This window comes from Ranitomeya variabilis, chromosome 4, assembly GCF_051348905.1.
Source record: "Ranitomeya variabilis isolate aRanVar5 chromosome 4, aRanVar5.hap1, whole genome shotgun sequence".
NCBI lineage: Eukaryota > Metazoa > Chordata > Amphibia > Anura > Dendrobatidae > Ranitomeya > Ranitomeya variabilis.
The window spans coordinates 417,842,612-417,861,337 of NC_135235.1; the positions used below are offsets into that span (position 1 = coordinate 417,842,612).

An 18,726-nucleotide genomic window follows, 5' to 3' on the forward strand; every position below is an offset into this window, starting at 1 on the left:
CCACTAGTCTGTAGCTGGGGCTAATTTCTTGACATACAGCTTTTGGAAGTTGACAGTTTTAAGATACTCCTACCATGTTCTTTTAACAGGTGATCCATCTGCTTTATCTACATATTTTTCCTTAAAGTAGATTTGGAACTTCAGTAAAGCCATTAATACCGACCTTCCACCATTCCAATAGTTAGATCTTGGAAATATCTTCCAGGCAGATATTTTGTTTGCACCATTTCCCATCACACATTTTTCCAGATCTGCAAGAGGAAGACACTCCATTTTTTAGAAGTTTGTATATCGATTCATTGCTGTAAATTGAACCTCTTGGGAAAAAAAAAAAGTCTATGCATACGTCTACAATCCAAGGACAAGTCACATCTGGAGTTGAATGTTAAAAAAAAAATATTAAGACAGCAGTTTCACATTCTTCTTTTAGTACATATGAAAGTTCGCCAAACGTCATGTATTAATGTGTTGTACACATTTCTGACTTATTGCACATGTGAAAAAGTTTATGCATGGGAATGAAAAACAAAACAAAACCGGATTTAATTGTTTATTAGGCAATTATTTAGATTTTTGTTAAATATAAAAATAGATATGGATGTGCATCAGCTACATTTTTAGAAAACTAATTACACAATCATTAAGAAATACCCTCCCCACTACAAACAGCTCGAGGAAAAACCTACAGCACTTGGAAAGGGCCTTCCTATGAGCAAACATACCGTACAGTTCTTTGAGCATGAATCAAGGTATAGTTACGATATATAACAATGAAAGGAAAAACATTTATACCACAAGCTAATACAGCTAGAATAATCCAAAACTGATAATATACTAACTGCAACATTTATGTATCAGATGACGAATAGAGAAACAATCCTGCTCTTCACCTCATACAATGGTATTTACAGCACTGTCTGTATGGTACATTACTACTGTAAATGAATATACATATGGACACTGTATACATATAAGTGGAGGAATTGACACAGCCACTAGCCATATACTGCAGACATGTAAAGAGCTGTCGACAAAACAAACTGCACTCAGGGGACATTCACCAGTGAAACGTCACTCCAGAAAATACTTGTCTGAATCATGAGTAGGCAGAGACAGTACATTTTATATGATCACCCTTCTCCCTATGTGTTTATTCCACTAAAAAAGGTAAAGACTCCCTGTTACAGAAGCCCACAACGACTAACACCAGCTTCTTGACTTTTCCATGCCTTCCAGAATGGCAATGCATCAGACATGGTGGATAAGTGCGCACCACCACAATGAACATTAAAGATGGGAGTAATGGTTTAACAAGTCTGTTGTCATTAGCTAGTGGAGTGTCCCCTTAGAAAGTGCTTTTAGTTGTCTATAGAAAGTACATTTATGAAACAATGAAGACGTGTATACAATGCTCATCTGACAGATCTACAATCTTTGCACATATTAAAATATTGACAAAAAGTCTGGGGTAGCGTTATTGGCCTTGCATCTTCCACAGTCCAAAATTCTAATGACAGCATTTATAAACTCTGCCCCTGCACTTAGCAAACAGTCTTAATATTAATGGAGGTGCACACGTCCTGTTACAGGAATATGGGATGAGTTCTTAACAGATCCAAGCATATTATAGATATTTGCTAGTGAGAGAAGATAGCTAAACTACTTAAGTACATTACAAAACAGGACCGGAAGCAAAACAAGCACTTAACATTTTCTATCATCCCTATTCTCCGAGATTGTAAACTCTTGTGAGCAGGATCATGATTTCACTTGTTTCAATTGTTCAATATTTTGTTACTCGGAGTTTAGTTTTGCAGGCAACATCTGAGCTGTAAAGCGCTGCAGACTATGTAAGCGATATAAAATATAATTGTATGCAAACTCTGTGTTATCCACCTATTTAACATGAAGATTCAGAGATCTAGATCTAGTAAACGCCTACAGTTACACCAAATTTGTGTTGGTATTTGGGAAATCAGCCTTTAAAAGAGGTTGTCCAGTGAAAACAAGTCACCACCTTTCCAAACGATGGGTTTTACAATTTTGGTCAATGGGGTCTGACTGCTTGGAAACAATCGGCTGAGCAGAGAAGGTTTTTTTTTTGTTTTTTTTTTTATATATACTCTATGGGAAAATTTTATTTCTGCAAGAATTAAGCAGCAGGGATCTTGCCCTACCTGCACTCCATTCAACACCTACGGGGAATACATGGAGTAGCAGTAGTTCCACCTACTGCTTCATTTTGCAAAAGGAAAAAAAAAAGTTACATATAAAAAAAACAAAACCCTCTCCTTTTCCACTAATAAAGCAATTCTAGTGATGCTGTCAGACGGCCATATAAATCGGAGCAAGATTAGAACGCAGTGCACTGACTGGCCAGCGGCTATCCCGACCTGTGCTTGACATCTGAATAGAAACACATGAAGCAGTCACAATCAGGTCAGTAAGCCATGCACGGCCTTACCATCTCGGTCCGATTTATACGGCTGTCTGACTGTGCTCTACCTTGAACTGCTATAAACACTGCACCGTGAGCAGGTGAACTGTAGGCAACATGCCTGGAAGCTGAAGGAAAAAAATAAATAAAAAGGTAACAACTACTCTGGATGCAGTTTAGTGACACTCAGAGTGATTGTCACCCCCATCTCTACACGAGAGTAAACTAGAATGTCTAATTAAGGCAGGAGTCGCATTAGCGTATCACGTCCGATGCAAGAGCATCAGATACCATATGCTAATGACCCTCGGCTCCTGCTCTGCTGCGAGCGGGAGCCTACTGTCAGTGCTCCGATCCTATGGCACGAGAGAATCAGAGCTCAACTGCGGAGGAGACGGAGAAATTAATTTCTCCATCTCCTCTGCTGCTGGCGTCCGTGGGAATCGCTCTGCACTCGCGTGATGCCCGAGTGCAATGCAATGTTTCACACGCACCCATAGACTTACACGGAGCAGGGCACAAAAAAAAAAAAAAAAAAAAACACAATTCAGAACAGAAATATTCAATTAAATTGGCACGAATGCATCTGATTTTTAACCGGATTGCATTAGTCCGACTTAATCGCAAGTGGGAGGCGAGCCCTAAAGCTGCATGTGCACTGCAAGATAATCATGAACAAACGGTATTAAAAAGACTCATTTTGCAATTGTCCTGCAGTGTAAACTGGCTGCCAATCACTTGATGAAGGGGCAAATAGCTGGTTTATCTTTTGCAGGGGAAAAAAAACCCAAAACAGCAGTGCATTCTCTTCTATAAACAGAATTTGCACTGGCGAGAACCATGTCAGTCTGTGTGCACTGAGCGATTTATTACAGATCTCTTAGTGCGCATTGTTTACCTGTCTATACAGGTATTTAAAGGGAATCTGTCAGCAGGTTTTTGCTATTTATGCAGAAGACTATGCTGTAGGGGTTAAAACACAGATTTCAGCAATGCCATGCAAGCTCCATGAATTTGTTTGCTTGCAATGGTTGTTTTAGCATCAGCTTTTTATTGCTGGGACACAGCAGCTGCATGCATGCTAGTCTGACACCCCCCGTCCTGTGATAGGCAGCTCACCGTCTATGGACACTGTATATACAGGGCATGGTGTGGGCGGGTTAGCTTCCTCAGCTCTGCTTTATTGTCAAATCTAAAAACTTCATCAGAACAGCTGTAATCTAAGTGACACCATTGGATTCAGATTCTTTTTGCCTACATCAGGCTGCTCTGAGAAGAGGTAGCAAAAACTCATTGACAGATTCTCTCTAAACGACTGCCATTCAGGAAGTTTACATATTGTTGGGCACAGTCCAGTCAGTCCATGTAAAGGGACCCAAAGACAATCTGTGTTACTGCTATTGTACACAACAGCTGGGACCGCCCCTCCCCCAGAATTAAATTTCAGTTGCAATTTCTGCAAAAAATCTTGTGTGCCTGGGTATGATCCTTCCCTGGAATCCTTCCTGTGTTAGTTCTTCTCAAAAGGGACAACATTTCTGTTTAGCTTTCAGACAAATTATGGGTTAGCACATTAGTAGAGCAATAGTTTCACAGTGGCACGAGAAAGCATCTCTGACCAGTTGCTCAAATAGATCTGCTTCTTACACTGGTGACACCTCCGGATGGTGTATATCTGTCTTGTTATAATGGTTCTTCTATTCTGTAGCAGGATAGATATACACCATCAGGAGCTGACATTAAATGCTTACCGCGCATTGGCAGAATCGAATTTCCACTAACCAACTAATGTGCAAAAGTGCCTCCTAAATGTCTTTTCAGAGATTGTATTGGTGATGCTGGAATTGAATCTCATATTCCTATTGTTCGGAGAGAAGATAAACTGACATTCTGGCATACAGAACACAGAAAAGCTGATGGAGAGCCAAGTGATCTTGTGTATGGGAGATATAGCTGTCCAACTACAGCCATTTAATGTCTATGGCCAGCTTTAGCATTATTGCTACATTAAAGGAACATAAATTTCTAATTGTACAAATTTTTGGCTCTTAAATCTCTGGCATCTCCTTGTGGTACATACTTGGCCACTGTACTGATTACTGAGGGAGACAAATTATCAGGACGTTAAAGTGGCAGCAGAAAAACCAGCAAGCAGACTTTATGCTGCCTAAAAGTTATATGTCTCAAAAATGGTCAATTCTTCAAATTAAAAAAAAAAAAAGTTTTAAGTATAAACCAATAATTTTTTAGATGTTACCATCTAATCAGCATCCATCTCCATGCTGGTTTTTCTTCAGCCAATTTAAATTTTGATTATTTTCTGGATCTGTTTGCAGCAGGGATCAAAGTAGCCTTACACTTGCTGGGAGGTGCAGTTCCCAGGTGTTCAGCGTTGTGCCTATTCCATGCACAACTTAGCAAGGTTAGTATTGCACCCACACTAGTCGTTTTCATATCCTTCAAGTCAATATTGCGCTATGAGCACCCTTTGTTTATGTGCTTGGTTTCCTACACTAGCAGAAGATTCTAGAAAGTTTAAAAGCAAATAATCTGCAGGGCTTTCGATTTAATGTTGCATGAGCTAGGTACACAGAAACATGTATTCATTTCATGTTCTACAGCAAAGTGTGGTTTTGTTCATAAATGTGGTAACATAACGGTCATGTTCACCCAGACCACATTTGTCTCAATGAGCAGGACATAACTGCAGCCTTTACTGCAGAAAACAGGTTCTTCTGATTTATTGCTACTGCTCTTATGCCCTTGAGAAAGCAAGGCTGACAGCGGCGAAACGCGCGTCAGGGTGCATGCAGTGGGCTCTTCAGTGTCAGGTGAAACATTCTCTCTTGTTGTATCTGTTCTTAGGCCCACCAGGTCAGGCATATGTTACGGTTGAACGCCTTATAGAACTGGTGGACTTTTATACAAGCACTGCCTTAGGTCACTACAAGCGATTGATTGCATCACAAGGACCTTTATTTACAAGTATGAAGGTTGTGTCTTTTGGGATTCTAAAAGGAGGGTGTTGTTCTCACCGGAGTTATTTGATTTTTGTACTGATACAATGATGTATTTATTATTGTACTGAGTGCCACTTACATCTGGTGCCTTTGATTATAGCACTTTCATTACTTTGTTTGTTTTTAAATTGTTTGTATTTGTATAAATATAGTTTTTTTCACTATTTATACAAAACTCTTTTTTGTTCTCTGGTGTTTCATATAGCTAATATGTGGAGGTAAATGAATTTATTTAGTGACTAACAGGAGTCACAACATTAATCTGAAAATTGTTATACTAATGCTCTTATGAGGATATAAAACTCAGGAAATCGTCAAACTCGTTTGCACTTTTGTTTACAAAATCCTTTGTTCTTTGTCGGATTTTCAGGATTTCTTCATCTTGGTGCAGAGGTTCACCTTCCTGCAATATAATAATGGAAACAATTTAACAAAACCCTTAAAAGGAGTGTCCACTTCTCAGACAATCCCAATGTTACCCCAACGAAAAACAACACCAATCCTCATCTCTGGATCGGTCCCAGCAGTGTTGACATTGGCTCTCCCGGGGCTCACATGACATTATGCTACGCAAGCTCTGCAGCAGTTTCACTCTCTCCCCCTTCAGGCAAATCTGACATCTGGAGGAAGAAAGCAGCTGCAGCTGATTCTCTCTGGATGACCGTTAACTCCGGAGTAGGTGGGGGAGTGAAGCGGCCGCCAATTAGCTGTAAGACTCACGTGGCATAATGTCACGTGAGTCCCGGGAAAGACAACGTGGACACTGCAAGAATGGTGCTGGCCAGGAGTATAGCTGCAATTGTACTTGGAGCGAACACAGTAATTGAAAAGGGATTGGTTGAGTAGTGGACAACTCATTTAAAGTAATACACAAGATCTGATATACATACATCTCCTATGAAAAATGTGGCAGCAAGATAAAGCACATCGGATTGCACCATTAGGTATTAAATGCTGTCAATTTAGCTCAGTAAGTCCAATAACAAGCTGCTGAGTGAAGCCAAAATAATTTGAGGTCCATAGAGATTTATATAGCTCCACTTTACTAAACAAGCACAGAATGTACTAATATTTATATAACATTCATATATTCACACTAAAGGGCTTGTAGCATAAACACCTATCCAAAGTAGAGGTAATCAATGTATGATGGCTGGGATTGACAGATTCAAACCCCCACCAATTACAAAGTCTCCTTTATAAAGTGTTAGTGAGCATGTGCAATCACTGCTCCATGAACTGCATAGCAACTGTAAATAGCAATGGAGAACACTCTTGCTCACTAAAGATACCCCCATCATTTGGGTATGTCGATGTCCAAGCAATCATACATTTACGGTTTATCCGGTGGATAAGCAATAAATGTGTTAATGGGACAACCTGTAAAGAGGTTTTCCAATAACAAAGTCCATTGTTAGGATACGTCATCACTAAGATCAGTAGAAATCAAACCCCTTGGATTTCCACCACCAATTATTATAATAATGGTTTTGGAAATTAATAAATTTAAAAGTGAACCTGCCACCAGATTTGGCCAATACGAGTTACGGCCACCGCCTTTCAGGGCTTATCTACAGCATTCTATAATGCTGTAGATAAGCCCCCGATCTGATAGAGATGAAAAATACCGTAACTTATTATACTCACCTGCCGGGCAGTCCTGTCCGATGGGTTTCACAGGTCTTGGTCCAGTGCCTCCAATCCTCTTGCGATGCCGCCCTCCTGCTTGCTTCATGGCTCCCCAGCATTGCGCTCCTGCGCAGGCATACTTATCAGCCCTGTTGAGGGCAGAGTAAAGTACTGCAGTGCAGTACTGCAGTATTGCAGGTCACATCGGGGGCTTATCTACAGCATTATAGAATGCTGTAGATAAGCCCTGAAAGGTGGTGGCTGTAACTCGTATCGGCCAAACCTGCTGACAGGTTCGCTTTAATCAGGTACCAAGCTTAGGGCTGATCTCAGACTTGAAGAGTCAAAATGCAATTTGGAGGGAAGACGAAGAGGATTAGAAAGTAGACAAGAAGAAATATCAGAATGACATCTTACCTCATCACTGGCATCAGAATCCACAAATGTTGAATAAATGTTAGATATGCCATTTTCTACAAATTCTTGTAAGCTTTTTGCAACTAAATGTAGCTCTTCTTCCCCATAAGCATATATCCATCCATCCTCTCCCACAAGTATGATCCACTGTACACTGGGAAGCATGACCTGAATGTTTTCCAATGTGCCAAAGACCTGCATTTTGGTTGGTTTGGCGAGATAACACTCTTCCCAGCTTTCTTGCATAAACTTCTGCCCCATGTAAATAGTGCCACCAAGATCACATAACCGCAGGCAACAGTCGCTGTTCTCCCATTTTATTGACGTGCCCTTATGGTTCTGCACAAATCTTGAGACGGCTTCAAGGTTCTTTGCTGTTAAACAGATTTTGCAATCAGAATGTTAAAAAAGACTTCATTATGGTGAATAACTACAGAATGCTGAAAAAGGGAAATCAGATAATTAGGCCAAGTCCACCATTACATCAGAGGCCGTTGGTCATAATATAACAATGCCATAAGCATGAACAAATACCTAAAGGGCTGTCCAGTGAGTGCTGTAAATGAAAACTTGATCAGTGGGGTCCGGCTACAGGGACCTGCAGCAACGAGCAAACAGGAACTTTTATTCTATTAAAATGAGGCAGCAGTGTGCACGTGCGACCTGTGCTCCATTCTTTCCAAATGGCACTGCCAAGCACTGTACTCTGCTTTTCCTGGCAACCCCACACAGAATGAATGGAGTGGTAGTGATTAGAACAAGTGCTTGTTACTCAAGTTTCCTAGGGTGCTTGGGTATGCACAGAGTATTGTGGGTGCTCGAGCGACATGTTAAGAGTCCCCGCATATTTCATAGCTGTTAAGACGGCCACAAAAAATGGGGGGGGTGCCTGATGTATATGGGCAATCCTCACGTGTCTTGTGGCTGTGTAACAGATGCAAAACTTGCAGGTACTCGAACATGTCGCTTGAGCCCCCAATAATTAGCAAGCCACCATGAAAATATAGTCCAATCTGAAGGCATCATGTTATAGAGCAGTGGGAACTGACTAGACAATCCGTTTGGTGACAAAAGATTCCATATTCTGCTCTTTCTGGGATTTTCGGTCCAGTGGGTGATCCCATCTGTGTGACATTTTTCTCTACACTGTGCTCCAAATTATTATGCAAATTGGATTTAAGTGTCAAAGATTTAATTGTTTTGTTTTTCAAATAAACTCGTGGATGGTATTGTGTCTCAGGGCTCAATGGATCTCTGAAATCAATCTTAACCCCTTCCTGACGTCGGACGGGATAGTACGTCCGACATCAGGTCCCCTGCTTTGATGCTGGCTCCGGCGGTGAGCCCACATCAAAGCCGGGACATGTCAGCTGTTTTGAACAGCTGACATGTGCCCGCAATAGGCGCGGGCAGAATCGCGATCTGCCCGCGCCTATTAACTAGTTAAATGCCGCTGTCAAATGCAGACAGCGGCATTTAACTACCGCATCCGGCCGGGGGGACGGATATGACGTCATCGCCGACCCCCCGTCACATGATCAGAGGTCGGCGATGCTTCTGAATGGTAACCATAGAGGTCCTTGAGACCTCTATGGTTACTGATCCTCGGCAGCTGTGAGCGCCACCCTGTGGTCGGCGCTCACAGCACACCTGCAATTCTGCTGTGTAGCAGCGATCTTATGATCGCTGCTACATAGCAGAGCCGATCGCGCTGTGCCTGCTTCTAGCCTCCCATGGAGGCTATTGAAGCATGGCAAAAGTAAAAAAAAAAACTTAAAAAAAATGTGAAAAAAATAAAAAAAAACATAAAAAGTTTAAATCACCCCCCTTTCACCCCAATCAAAATAAATCAATAAAAAAAAAATTAAACCTACACATATTTGGTATCGCCGCGTTCAGAATCGCCCGATCAATAAAAAAAAAGCATTAACCTGATCGCTAAACGGCGTAACGAGAAAAAAAATCGAAACGCCAGAATTACGTTTTTTTGGTCGCCGCGACATTGCATTAAAATGCAATAACGGGCGATCAAAAGAACGTATCTGCACCAAAATGCTATCATTAAAAACGCCAGCTCGGCACGCAAAAAATAAGCCTCCAACCGACCCCAGATCATGAAAAATGGAGACGCTACGAGTATCGGAAAATGGCGCAATTTTTTTTTTTTTTAGCAAAGTTTGGAAATTTTTTTCACCACTTAGGTAAAAAATAACCTAGTCATGTTAGGTGTCTATGAACTCGTAATGACCTGGAGAATCATAATGGCAAGTCAGTTTTAGCATTTAGTGAACCTAGCAAAAAAGCCAAGCAAAAAACAAGCGTGGGATTGCACTTTTTTTGCAATTTCACCGCACTTGGAATTTTTTTCCCGTTTTCTAGTACACGACATGGTAAAACCAATGATGTCGTTCAAAAGTACAACTCGTCCCGCAAAAAATAAGCCCTCACATGGCCAAATTGACGGAAAAATAAAAAAGTTATGGCTCTGGGAAGGAGGGGAGTGAAAAACGAAAACGGAAAATCCCACGGTCATGAAGGGGTTAAACACATGTGATAATTGGTTTTCCAGGTGATTCTAATTAAAGGAAAACTACTTAAAAATGATGTTCCACATTATTAAGCAGGTCACAGTTTTCAAGTAACATGGGAAAGAAAAAGGATCTCTCTGCTGCTGAAAAGCATCAAATAGTGCAATGCCTTGGTGAAGGGATGAAAACATTAGAAATTTTCCAAAAACATAAGCGTGATCATCGTACTGTTAACGAGATTTGTGGCTGTATCTGAGCACAAATGTGTTTGTGCTGATAAAGGCATAATGAGGAAGATTTCTGCCAGGCAAGTTCATCGGATTAAGAGAGCAGCTGCTAAAAAGCCATTACAAAGCAGCAAACAGATATTTGAAGCTGCTGGTGCCTCTGGAGACCCTCGAACCTCAAGGTGTAGGCTCCTTCAAAGGCTTGCTGTGGTGCATAAACCTACTATTCAGCCACCCTTAAACAGTGTTCACAAGCAGAAATGGTTGCATTGGGCCCACACATACATGAAGACTAATTTCCAAACAGTCTTGTTTACTGATAAGCGGTGAGCAACCCTGGATGGTCCAGATGGATGGAGTAGTGGATGGTTGGTGGATGGCCACCATGTCCCAACAAGGCTGCAACGTCAGCGAGGAGGTGGAGGAGTCATGTTTTGGGCCGGAATCATGGGAAACAGCTGGTAAGGCCCTTTAAGGTTCCTGAAGGTGTGAAAATGACCTCTGCAAAGTATATAAAGTTTCTGACTGACAACTTTCTTCTATGGTCTAAAAAACAGAAACGTGCCTTCAGGAGCAAAATCATCTTCATGCTGACAATGCCCCATCTCATGCTGCAAAGAATACCTCTGAGTCATTGGCTGCTATGGGCATAAAAGGAGATAAAATCATGGTGTGGCCACCATCTTCCCTTGACCTCAACCCTATAGAGAACCTTAGAGGATCATCAAGCAAAAGATCTATGAGGGTGGGAGGCAGTTCACATCCAAACAGCAGCTCTGGGAGGCTATTCTGACTTCATGCAAAGAAATACAAGCAGAAACTCTTCAAAAACTCACAAGTTCAATGGATGCAAGAATTGTGAAGGTGATATCAATGAAGGGCTCCTATGTTAACATGTAACTTGGCCTGTTGGGATGTTTTGGCGTTAAATAGCTTTTTTGCTCAGTGAATGTGACCTCCTAATGTTGCAAATTCCACAAATGAGCATTTTCAGTTCTTTAAAACATATCAAATGTTTAGAAATTCTACTGTGCATAATAATTTGGAACAGTGCATTTTGAGTTTTTATTCATTTAGGAGATTATACTGTTATCATTGGGAGGTTTCTTCAATAAAATTTGATGTATAATCTAACGGGTGATGACTTTTATTAGACTGACTCATTTGCACCAACCATTTAGGAAAATCTGATAAAAATGTAATTTGCATAATAATTTGGAACATAGTGTATATGTATAATTTTATAAAGAAAACTAAGTCACTGACTGCTTTCTGACGAACACCCACTGGACCAAAAATCCCAGAGAGAACAAAGGTTTCAATGAATAGAACAAGTGTTAGTCTACGTTCACATTTGCGGTCTGGGCCGCAGCGTCGGGCGCCGCAGCGTCGCCGCATGCGTCATGCGCCCCTATATTTAACATGGGGGCGCATGGACATGCGTCGCACTTGCGTTTTGCGCCGCCCGCGTCCGGGCGCAGAGGACGCAGCAAGTTGCATTTTTGCTGCGTCCAAAATCAATTAAAAAAAGGACGCATGCGGCGCAAAACGCAGCGTTGTGCATGCGTTTTTGTTTGCGTTGCGGTGCCGACGCTGCGGCGCACAACGCAAATGTGAACGTAGCCTTACCGAGTCTTTTCTCACAATTATATATCAATCTACTCAGCTGCCACTACTCTATAACATGGTGCCTGCAAACTGGGACTGCATTTTCATGGTAAGAGGTACCTGTTAAATGCCTCTCTGAGATCAACATTTCAATAGGACGTGTGCCAATACCTGTGCGCACTGACTCATCGGTCCCCTACAACGCAAATCGCAGGGAGCCAATGAGTCACTATGACGGCCATGGGTCTGCTGAAGACCATCGTTAATGTTATCATAGGCTTCTTTCACACCTCCGTCGGTATGCGGCCGTCGCTAAGCGTCGGCGCAACGTACCGACGGACATTGGCAATTTTTTGCACAACGTGAGCAGCGGACGCAGTGTTTCAACGTGCCCACTGTAAAGTCCCAGGGAGGAGGGGGTGGAGTTCCGGCCGCGCCTGCGCATTAAAAAAATGCAGGACACAACGTACGAAAAAACGTTCCCTTGAATGTTTTTTTGTTACGACGGTCTGCCAAATACCGACGCATCCAGTGCACGACGTATGGAACGTGTGTCCATAAGTTGCGATGCGTCGGTAATACAAGTCTATGTGCAAAAAACGCATCCTGCGGGCAACTTTGCAGGATGCGTTTTTTTTTTTCCACAGAACGACGCACTGCGACGGCCCCTAAACGACGGAAGTGTGAAAGAGGCCTAAGTCCTCGTGACGTTCAGCTGTAAGTTGTGCTCCATGGGAGACCAAGATTTTCACTGTATACAGCAATACTGTGCTATTGCTGTATGTAGTACAAGTGATCAAACGATCAAAGGTTCAAGTCCCGTAAGAGGGCTAACTAACAAAGTGTAAAAAAAAATAAAGAAACAAGTTTTTAAAAATATAAGCTTAAGTCACCCCTTTTACCCCGTTAAAAAAAAAAAACACTTGTTATTGCAGTGTTCATAAAACTCCAATCTATTAAAATATTAAATGAATCCGATCAGTAAAAGCAAATAAAGAAAAAAAAAAAAAATCTGAAATCCAGAGTTGCTTTTTTTGGTCACCTCCCTTAATAAAATAAAATGTAATAAGCAATCAAAGCATATTTACATAACTGGTAACACTAAAAATAAGCTCTCCATGCAAAAAAACAAGCCCTCAGTCCAATTCATAGAGAAATAAAAATGTTACGGTTCTCGAAACGTGGTGACAAAATAAAAAAAGCTAAGCACATGGAAAAAATAACAACTGGTTTTCCAGTATGTGTAGCAACCTCATTCTGCAGTTTTAGCAACCCGCTCCCTCACTGATCACCCCTGATTGGCATCCATTTGACAGATCTGTTGATCTCCCAGCATATCCTGTGTGTATCACTAGCTCTGTAGTACTCTTGGTAATAAATCTATAAAGACAGAAGACTCCCAGCATTCAGTGGCAGAGCTGCTCACCGTGAGCACCTCTGATTGCTAAGAACGAGGAGGGGTGGGGCACAAGGCTTTACATTCTGCAAAAAAGGCTCATGTACAGCTCCGCGCATTTGTTCTCATAGCCTGCTCGGACACCAGCTTCATGGGTTGATGTACGGGTGAAACGGATTTTAAAAAGTTAAAATGCATTTACAAGCGTCATAGACACCTATAAAGGCATTACTTCCACCCATGCTTGTCTGAGAGGCTAGCACTTGCATCATTCGCAATACTTACGATCTTTTTCCAGAATCTGAATGAGTTCTTTTCCTTTGAAGTGAAACTGGTTGAACTCTTTTTCTATCATGTCTGGAGAAGATAACTCCTGGATAGATGAAGGATCTTCAGAATTAGAGCGTGCTCTTCCTGTTTTGTTTCCATTTGTGAGGCTGTAAGAAGACTTGTGAAATCCATTTCTTCTATGGAAAGTAATATACATATATCAATCTACACATACATACATAGATGTACAAATATATGTCATTTTATTTTCACCCAAAGCTGCAATCACAGTTACGGTAGGTTTGCTTTGAAGATATACATTTAGGAAAATGTAATTTTGTACTAGAGATGGGCACAGAGATTCATAGGAGCCTGGACCAGAAGCCACCTCAGTAGTCAGCGGCCGCTGGATGGGAGCCCTGTGACCTCTCCCGATTTGCAGGGCTGGCGTTTCGTCGTTGCTGGGGTGTGACAGGCAGGACATCACGCAGGGCCTACTAATCAGAAGAGGTACCAGGGATTCCAGCAGATAGAATGCAGTTTACAGGCGGACAATGAATACAAACATGGCCTCTAGACCTCTGCCCTGCAAATTGACTCACTTACAGTAATGTTTCTGCCTTGAAATGAGGTTTATTGTACTAACAGAAAATGTGCAATCTGCATTCAAACAAAATTTGACAGGTGCATAAGTATGGGCACCTCACCAGAAGCCGCTGAATCGCCGGCAGAAGCGGTCTGTGACCACTCATTGCCAGAAGAGATCGGCACCAGGCACATCAGGCAGGTAATTAGCAACTGGCTACCTCTTAGTTCTTAAGCCCCTAGTTAAAAATTAAATAGCCATGAATAACCCCTTTAAGCAAAGTTGATTAGTGGTGTAATAGTAGCATCAAGGATCTCCATGGAAGTGTGCAATGCATCTGCTGCAAAGCCTGCATGCATTAGGTGCAGAATTTGCATTAGATATTGTGCTGTGGCTATCAGAATAAGCTTTGTAAATGGTGAAATGTGGAGAAAATCTGCATGCTGAATTTTCCAGCTACATATAGCTAGTAAACCTCATCTATTTGTATCATATTCTCAAGTGGATTAGCAGAGCAGCATCTTGCACCACAAACCTGCCATGTCTGAACATGACCACACAGTGACTATATTCTTGAAAGCACCTGTATAAAGATGAAAATGCATGCAATACTGCTCCACCATATGCAATCACAGAACTTCTGAAGCAAACTATCCATGTATGAAGCAGTTATAATGCACTTACTTGTCTACATCTTTGGAATTCTGATCGGATGAAGAAGAGTGCTCTATGTGGTCACTGCAGAGCAACATGTTGTATTTATCCACAATCACAGTAAAGCAATGCATTCAGTCCAATTCTGTTTAAAAAAATAATAATTATTCATATTTCTACTGTTATTCTGATGAAGGGAGGCAGATTAGAAACTAACTAGGTTAGGGAAACAGAAAACCAGACCAGCAACAGTGAAACCTGCCCCATCCTGGTTTATTTGGCAGGAGACTATGTCTTTATAAGTGTCGCAGGACACTGACAGCCTTCGGCCGATTTTCCAATATGATCTAAGTAATAGACATTGCTTTCATGGAGCTTATACCTTAGACTCTTGTCCCCACAAACATGTGTGCTTGGATCAGTCATATATAGGCAGACAAGCCCTGCCAGAAGCCTACCCCCAAGGGGAGCAACAAATCAAACAAATTCAGTTTTGCAGCTTTGAAAGCAAACTAGATTCTATTCTAGAAGCCGTGATCAATGTAAGGCCATGGTCACGTCCAGTAATCATCCACTAGATCGGATCCAGCAGCAATCTGTTGGCAAAAAAGTTGTGAAGACAACTTTCTTTGTTCTTAAAAAAACTGATTTCAGTTGGATCTGTTTTTTTTTTTTTTACTTTGAAGTCTATGGAAAAATAATCCTTTAAATTAGCCATCCTTTTATCTCCCATTTGAAACTGATACTTTTTTTGCTCACTAAGGCTATGCGCACACGTTGCAGATTGTATGCGTTTTTACGTTTTTTCGCAGCGAAAACACATACACAACACAACCCATTGAATGGGATTCCGCAACACAGTGCTAAATGCTGCTTATTTTTCCGCGGCGGAATCGCATTGTGGAAAGATACGCAGCATGCTCATTCTTTGAGAATATCACGATTTTTTTAAATTATTATTCTTAACATTATATCTTTTTACTATTGATGCTGCATAGGCAGCATCAATAGTAAAAAGTTGGTCACATTTGTGAAACACTATGTTGGACAAGTGTGACCAACCTGTCAATCAGTTTTCCAAGCGAGGCTACAGATCGCTTGGAAAATGCTAGTGTTTAGAGAGAATACGCATGCCAATTCCGCATGCGTATTTCCCGCGGCAGGGAGTTGCGGAATTGCCAAGGAAATTTCAGTGGCAATTCTGAAAGTGCGCACATACAGCCTGAATGTGGAAAAATATATATTTAACATATACTTCTGAGCTATAAGTGGTCAAGTAATCATCTAGTTGAAACTGATCAAGGAAGCAAAAAAAATGTACTGTGAGCAAAATCAGATCTACTCAGGAACAAGTGGCAATCCTACGGTTTGAAGGTTTTCCCATTTTATCTATACAAGTTATTGTCTATGAGGGTTTACTTTCGGTTTAACGAGCTGGAGTTCCTGTTGGTCAAAAATCGGTACGTGTCCCACAATGATATACCATTTTATCCATTTCCTTTTTTAAAAAAAGAGCAGCACAAACAAGAAGGACTTCTGGCATTATTTTTTTCTTGGTGTGGAATTCACCGTGTGAGTGTATACATCGGTCGAGTGCAATGTGGTAATGAAAAAAAAAAACCTATCGGACTTCACTTGCACCAATGTCATTCAATGAGGCCGTGCAGATCTGTGTATTGTTTCTCAGCTGTATTCAGCGTGAGGGGAAAAAAAAAAAAAAAAAAAATCACACTATAGACATTTGATTATTACAATTCTGTAAGGTGGGAAGCTGTCTATTAATAGCTGCCGACAACAGAAAAACAGAGGTGAGGAAAAAATAGAAAAAAAAAAATAAAAAATCGAGATAGAGATATCTCTATTGAGAGCGATAGATAGATAGATAGATAGATAGATAGATAGATATATATATAGATATGAAATCAGGTCAAATCACTTTAAGAGGGTTAATAAAACTTCTGACATATCAAAAATGTAGAAACCCATTAAGTCCCAAAATAGGCAATGGCCCTGAAGAGATGTTGGGGTTGTATCTGGTAGTTTTCCCTCACAGCCCCCAGCAGTTTTCCAATGAAGCCCCTTCTGTGACTGTGCCTCCCATTAGGATTCCTGGTTTGTCCACTAGGGGGCGACACGCGTTCTCCCACCTGAACCCCCTGTTCCAGTCCCGTTACCCCTAAATCACCCCGGTATATGAGGCAGAGGCCCCCAGCGATGGCTGCCTCTATCCGCCTTGTGTTAGTAACCGACGCCGCTTTGTGTTAGTAATCGAAGGAAGGAATACGAAAGCGTTCCTCACCTGATCAGGAGGGCTCCTAGCGGGGGCTTCAGTTCTAGTCTGCGGAAGGTAGTGTATACATAAGGGATATACCTGGAAGAACCAGCCAGCTATATCACGATATGTATACACGACCTCCGCCGATACCTCTCTCCTCGTTAGTTTCGCAGTATCTGACTTGTCCCAAAATGGCGCCGAGAGGGCGGTGTTCTCTATCACACTACGTGCCCCAGCCTCTCAGCCAGCGAAGAGCGGACGCCGAAAGACATTTACCAAGTTTCGTTTATGAAAACATGAAGAGGAAGTGGCGAGCTCGGTGCGTCATCATGTGTGACGGCGCCATTACTCAAGTGTACTGTGTACTCCGTGTCCTGTGTGCAGTACTGAGCCCACATACAGCTGAGCACTGTTATGGCTCACAGTACGCCATTATTACCGGTATATAGCATCGTCTGTCCGGCTAGGAGAGCTGGGATACATATGGTTTATTATAAAGTTATGTTACCTCAGGTATTATCCTGAACAGTCCGCCACATGCAGCATCATGAGCCATCATCTTATTAGGTTGCTTTCTGGCACCCGTTTGGTGGCCCCATCAGGGCTTACGTAAATGCACCGCAAAACGGAATTTGTTCGTACGCACCGACGGGGCCATAGACTACAATGGTGTCGGCAGAGTGACCGTGCGCTCTGCCGTGCATCATTTTCGGGCGTGTACGCCTACTGGAGGCGGCCACTCAGACGTAGTAGACTGCTTCTGGGTGTTCATCTCCAGTAGGCGTATAAGCCCGAAAATGATGCACGGCAGAGCGCACGGTCACTCTGCCGGCACCATTATGGTGTATGGCCCCATTTTGTGGAGAGTTTAGACATAAACGGGGCCCCCAAATGGGTGCGAGAATGCGATGTGAAAGCACCCTTATCCAGCTAGAGATGACGGTAATGGATTTGCAGGCAGCCGATGTCTGTGGTCCTGACAATCGCGTATTACCTGATGACAGCCACAGCTAGTCTTTTCATTAGTCAGCCCGGCACGATGCTATAGTTATGGCGCACTGCACTACTAACACTAATCAATCAGGTAAGAGGTGGTTCTCAGGGCTCCCGTCCAGCAGCCGCAGATCACAGACATGGCCGATGGCCTGGGTCCTGTGAATCGACTCGCACATCTCTAATGCTGACATGTTTTCTAGAATTCCTCGGCCTCTTATGTTTTGCTGTTTCTTGAACATTCCTATTCTGGGGTAGCGATGAATGGAGATAATATATTGAGTCACCACTACATGTAGAGATAGAGAGCGCATGCTCTGGTCACAATTATTAATATTTATTTTTAGAGCACCATTTATTCCATGGTGCGTTACATGTGAAAAGGAGTTACATAAAAAATACAGATATAAATTAGAATGAACAAATTAACAGTGACAGACTGGAACAGAGGGAAGAGGACCCTGTGGGATTACAGGGTAATGGGGAAGAAGACACTGGGTTAGGGGTTTGCTGCATGTCTGGGTGGTGTAGAGGTGGCAGTGGGGTCATTGCAGGCTGTAGTCTTGTAGAGATGTATTTCAGGTTGCATCTGAATGCTCCATATGTGGGAGACAATTGGACCATGCTGAGGCACAGAATTCCAGAGGATAGGGGTGCTCTAGTAAAATTTTGGAGGTGATTGGGTG

At 42.0% G+C, this 18,726-nt stretch overlaps 1 protein-coding gene across 3 annotated transcripts; it reads right to left on the bottom strand.

Moving 5' to 3' along the window:
- Positions 1-536: 536 nt before the first annotated feature.
- LOC143765064 (uncharacterized) lies at positions 537-17,305 on the bottom strand. Of its 3 annotated transcripts, XM_077251344.1 has the most exons (6): positions 17,072-17,293; positions 14,803-14,917; positions 13,548-13,729; positions 7,504-7,877; positions 5,739-5,860; positions 537-5,187 (listed from the first exon to the last, which is right to left on the bottom strand). In XM_077251344.1, the coding sequence occupies exons 2-5, from the start codon at positions 14,904-14,906 to the stop codon at positions 5,744-5,746; spliced, it is 777 nt and encodes a 258-aa protein (XP_077107459.1). In that variant the 5' UTR covers positions 14,907-14,917; positions 17,072-17,293; the 3' UTR covers positions 537-5,187; positions 5,739-5,743. The 3 variants fall into 3 exon arrangements, with proteins under 3 accessions (XP_077107459.1, XP_077107462.1, XP_077107460.1); XM_077251347.1 differs by having other exon boundaries at positions 537-5,860; positions 17,072-17,305; XM_077251345.1 differs by having other exon boundaries at positions 537-5,860; positions 13,548-13,726; positions 17,072-17,295.
- Positions 17,306-18,726: the final 1,421 nt, after the last annotated feature.